Source organism: Arachis stenosperma, chromosome 10, assembly GCF_014773155.1.
Source record: "Arachis stenosperma cultivar V10309 chromosome 10, arast.V10309.gnm1.PFL2, whole genome shotgun sequence".
In the NCBI taxonomy this organism is placed as follows: Eukaryota; Viridiplantae; Streptophyta; class Magnoliopsida; order Fabales; family Fabaceae; genus Arachis; species Arachis stenosperma.
In genome coordinates, this window is record NC_080386.1 from 20,123,582 (window position 1) to 20,128,759 (window position 5,178).

The window sequence follows — 5,178 nt, forward strand, 5'->3', positions numbered from 1 at the left end:
ATTAAAAATAATAAAATCTTAAAGAAATATAACATAAAATTAAAAATAATATGATTATCAACTAGTTTAGTAGTTATTTCAAATTTTTATAAGAGAAAGATTGTAGATTCAACACTCACTTTCTTCATTACATATATAACTTTTACATATATATTATATAATATATTAGGGTGCGGATAGGGTAGGGTAGGGTATACCCTGAACTCGTACCCTATCCTACCCACAGACAATCTTACCCAATCCGCAACGGGTAGGATAAACAATCTTACTCGAACAAGTTGGTTCAGGTTGGATACCCGCGGATAGGATATAGATTGCTACTCCTAAATTGAGAATACACTTTTTTTTTTGGTACAATACAAAGAGAGTATACTTTTACTCCAGGTCATGGATTTGGGCTTATGAACGGTAGTGTAAGCTCAAAATAATTGAGCCCACGTAATAACAATAAAGAATTAACATAAAGTATTGCTGCCCCGTTTTAATACCAAAAGCCCCGTTTTAATACCAAAAAAATATATAAAGTATGGCAAAAAAAAAGGAAAATTACTTAACTAAGAAAAACTTAACTAAGAAATTACTTTCCTTTCCCGAAAAGAAAGAGCAAAGAATTCGACCAAAAAAAATCTTCTGAAACCCCTTTTTCCTTTTTCTTCTCAGTCTTCTTTTGCCGTTGTTGTTCTAGTTTTGGACTCGGTCCTCTGCAGAGTCCAACTCTTCTCTCTCTCTTATTCGGTGATTTATCTTTGTTTCACGGCAACTTATTAGGAAGAAGAAGAAGAAGAAAAAAAGTAGCAGAGAGTGTTGTGTGAGAATTGATCGTTGGAAATGGCGGATCAATTATCGAAGGCAGAAGAATACGAGAAGAAAGCAGAGAAGAAGCTGAATGGTTGGGGCTTGTTTGGCTCCAAATATGAGGATGCTGCTGATCTCTTCGATAAAGCTGCCAATTCCTTCAAGCTCGCTAAATCATGTATCCATTCTACTCATCTCCTAAATTATTCTCAATTTTCATTTATTTATTTTCTTAGTCTTTTTAAGATTTAGTGTCTCTCGCCACCTCTGTCTGTTTTTGTTTACCGAGAATTTTTTAAATGATTTCTCTCTCTTTTCTTCTTTTTTATTTTTGTTAGTTTTATTGGTTGTGTTGTTATTGCGATGATACGATCGGTGATCGGAAGTTACTTCGGCTACTTTAGCTTGTTGTTGAATCCGAGATGGCCTATTGCAGATTTGAAATGTTACCAATGGTTGAAGTATAAGTTTAATCAGATTTTGCTGGAAAATGTTTTGACCTGATTTTTGTTGATCGATTAGTTGCTTAGGAAGTAAAATCGGAGAATTTTGTGAACCTGATGTAATCACAATTTATTGAGAAATTGGTTGGATTTAGGCTAGAGATTTTCCAGCTGAGAGAAGTGAATGATTTATTCTTAACGATATTCTAGGTGCTTTTTTTAAAATAAAAAAAGATTTGATGATCATGATATTACAACTGATGAACAATGTTTTCTTTTGCTGCCTGTATTCTGCTGTGCTCAGCTTCACTTTGATCAGCATTAAGTAATCACTTTATTTTGTTGGTGTAATTGACTTAATATTTTGGAGTAAATATACTTCTTGTCCCTAACAATTGTAATTTTTTTTCAAAAATACCCTAACATTTAATTTCATGCAATATTGTCCCTAATGTTTTTTATTTGTGTCAAAATTATCTCTAGTTAACTCCATGTAAAACGTTTTAGAGACAAAATTGAAAACTTCCTGGGGCAGTTTTGACACAAATCGAAAATGTTAAGGACAAAATTGAATGAAACTAATCTTTAGGGGTATTTTTGAAGAAAATCGCAAACGTTTCTTACCCTAATATTTTGGTATGAAGCAGTTCTATATGTTGTTCTTTATTCGATTATTGTGGCATCTGTAGGGGACAAAGCGGGAGCAACATACCTCAGGTTGGCAAGTTGCCATTTGAAGGTAATGGGATCGAAATGTTTGGAGCACCGTCTAATAGGGTTTATCTTGCTGTCTAGTTTTGAATCCTTTGTTGGTCAGTAAGCCTGTATGATAATGTAGTTTTCTGCTTGTAGTTGGAAAGTAAACATGAAGCTGCCCAAGCCTATGTCGATGCCGCTCATTGCTATAAAAAGACTAATATAAATGGTATGCAAGTTAGTCATTACTATTTATATAAACTAAAATTTTTTTATTGAGGTTCTGAACGCAAGAATACTACTGTGTTGACATTGTATGCAAAAGATTTTGCTGGTAAAAATCTTCTTTGTCTTCTTTTTTTTATTGTGCCTTGTATATTCTCTTACTTCTCTTAAGTGTCAGGTGTATCGGTGTCATATAAAGAAGTTTCAGCCATTCTGCTATTATATGACATAAGAAATTGTTCTGTTATTCCACTTTTAAGTTTTCTTTTGGTGTAAACACGTACATTACCTCACATGTAGGTAACAAGCACTATGTACTCTTTCGAGGTTTTCTTAAGTCAGATATTGTGATTAAGTTTTTCATGTGTAAGTTGGTTATGTTTGATTTCTATTTGCATTTTTTGTTTTAGGGTTTATATTTATTATTTTCACTTTTAGTATTGAAGGCAGTAGTATGCTTAATGTGAAGCTCTTCTTTTCTTCCCTTTTTTCCCCTTTCATTGTATACAGAGGCTGTAAATTGCCTGGACCATGCTGTGAATCTATTCTGTGATATTGGAAGACTCTCCATGGCTGCTAGATATTTGAAGGAAATTGCTGAATTGTACGAGTCTCAACAGAATATTGAGCAGGCTGTTGTTTACTATGAAAAATCAGCTGATTTTTTCCAAAATGAAGAAGTTACAACTAGTGCAAACCAGTGCAAGCAAAAGGTTGCTCAATATGCTGCCCAGCTAGAACAGTGAGATTTTTTACTTTCTGAGTTCTCTTTCTTTTACTGTTGTGTTATGGCTTGAATAATATTGTTTCCATTACCAACATGACTTTTTTCTTTATTTGTTTAGTAATTTAGACTGGGGTATTTGGTTTCCAGCCTTTTTCGGAGGTCAGCATTTTCTTAATCCACTGTAGGTTGCTGAAGTTTCAAGGATTATATAGGAAAACCTATAGACTAAACTGATGTCTAGCATCTTTATTTTTTACAATCTGTTTTATGTTGACACTTATGCATGCTGGTAATGGAAGTTAGTCCACAGCTACATTTGGGCTATCATAAATCGATGTGTATGTTATGCACTAGTTACAGCAGGAACTGCAAGAATAATGTTAAAAAATTCAAACCTTATTTTCTAAATGGGAACTTATCGGAGCGTTGCCTTTGTGTTTAGCCGAATATTAACTGTTTCTGTTTTATGGCAACTCCTCAGATATCAAAAATCAATTGACATTTATGAAGCCATAGCTCGCCAGTCTCTCAACAATAACTTGCTGAAGTATGGAGTTAAAGGACATCTTCTTAATGCTGGTATTTGCGAACTCTGTAAAGGGGATCTCGTTGCTATAAACAATGCACTAGAGAGATATCAGGTCTGAGAAATTTCCATAATTTACATTTTGAGACTGGACATCTTTTAGTTGCTCAACTTTTTGGCTACATACTTCATTTGCAGGAGCTGGATCCAACATTTTCAGGAACACGTGAATATAGATTTTTGACGGTAAAGTACCAGTTTTGAAATTTCATTATAAACTTTTTTATGACAGATTAAACTGGACTATAATATGTGGATTTTCCATAGCTTCCATCTCTACCGTAATGTTTAATTACAATTTGGCTGCTTTGTCATTACACTTATATTTACCATGAGACTTGCTGGCCTTTCTTTTTTTTTTTGTAGGATATTGCTTCTGCAATTGAAGAAGAAGATGTTGGACATTTTACTACCATTGTCAAGGAATTTGATAGCATGACCCCTCTGGTAAGTACACCAATAGTTTTGTATTTCCCAATGAATTTCTAATGTATTTTGTGTCCACATTTTATAATAGAAGTAATACAACTTTTTATAACTGAGTTCCATATTTTACAGAAATTAAATGGATAAATAATTCGATTAATGTATCCCTGATTGGATCTTCGTCCAGAAATTTTTTGGTTGGAGAATTCCATTCAAATCCACCTACTTGATATTGGGTATTATGAATTTGACTCAAGTGACCGTGATTGGGAATGGTCAAATAATTAGTAAGGTGACCCAAAAATTTGTAGGATTTCGACGAAAAACTTTGTAGCCAAAGGTTTTTTATCCCAAAATGGGGGAAAATGTTAGAGGGGATGGGTTTTGCAGGATGTGCTTCAAAAGTAGTCTTTCTCCGTTTCATCGTTTCTGGTCTACCGATTATGAGATGCTTAGATTCAGATATTTCAGCTGATGGTCTCGGTTACCAGTTTCATCATTTATATATGCGAAAGGAAACCTCAGGAAATAATTAATTTCTTTTGTTTTTGTTATACTATGCATTGAAATTTGACAACAAATCCTTAAATCGCACTGGTCGTTGATGCCTTTGTTCTGATTATCTGTTTCCCTCCATATCGCTAATCAATATTGCCTGTTTGTGCAGGATTCTTGGAAGACAACACTTCTTTTGAGGGTAAAGGAAAAGCTGAAGGCCAAAGAACTTGAGGAAGACGATCTTACTTAACTTGCACATTAGTTATTCTCTATCTTGGTTGAACCTCATGTTTGTTTGATGATTTTCATTGTACCACCATGCTTGTTTGTCCACTTTATTCATCTTACGTCTCTTCAGCACATATTGTACTTTCCTTGGTTTTTCTATTAAAGTGGTTGCCTGAATTTAAGAAATGAGTTATGAGGTTGCTCTATTTTGAAAAAGACTCTATGTAGTGCCTATTTGCTAATTTGAATGATGAGCCACCTTCACCCTTCAGTGTTAATTTATCATGAAGCTTTACGGTTCCTTACTACTTTAATTTAAGCAATCAAATATTTGGTTTTAGACCCACTTAAGGAAAGCATATGGAATTGAGAACCGCCACAATTTATTCTCTCTATGGAAACTTATATGCAAACCTTAAAATATGTGTATTCTGTTCAAATTGTTCCCTTTTGATGAAGTTTTATTTTTATTATTTTCTTTTACTATTGTCATTCGATGCCTTTTTTTTTAATTAAAAAAAATCTTAAACGGCTCTGACAATTACATCAAAAGA

General features: G+C 33.7%; 1 protein-coding gene across 1 annotated transcript; it reads left to right on the forward strand.

Annotated features, from left to right (window-relative positions):
• The first annotated feature begins 572 nt into the window (after positions 1-572).
• Positions 573-4,895, forward strand: LOC130955771 (alpha-soluble NSF attachment protein 2). Its single transcript, XM_057882725.1, has 8 exons — positions 573-973; positions 1,928-1,977; positions 2,091-2,163; positions 2,670-2,901; positions 3,368-3,527; positions 3,611-3,658; positions 3,839-3,919; positions 4,566-4,895. Exons 1-8 carry the CDS (start codon positions 829-831, stop codon positions 4,644-4,646), a joined length of 870 nt encoding a protein of 289 aa, XP_057738708.1. The 5' UTR covers positions 573-828; the 3' UTR covers positions 4,647-4,895.
• The last annotated feature ends 283 nt before the right edge of the window (positions 4,896-5,178 follow it).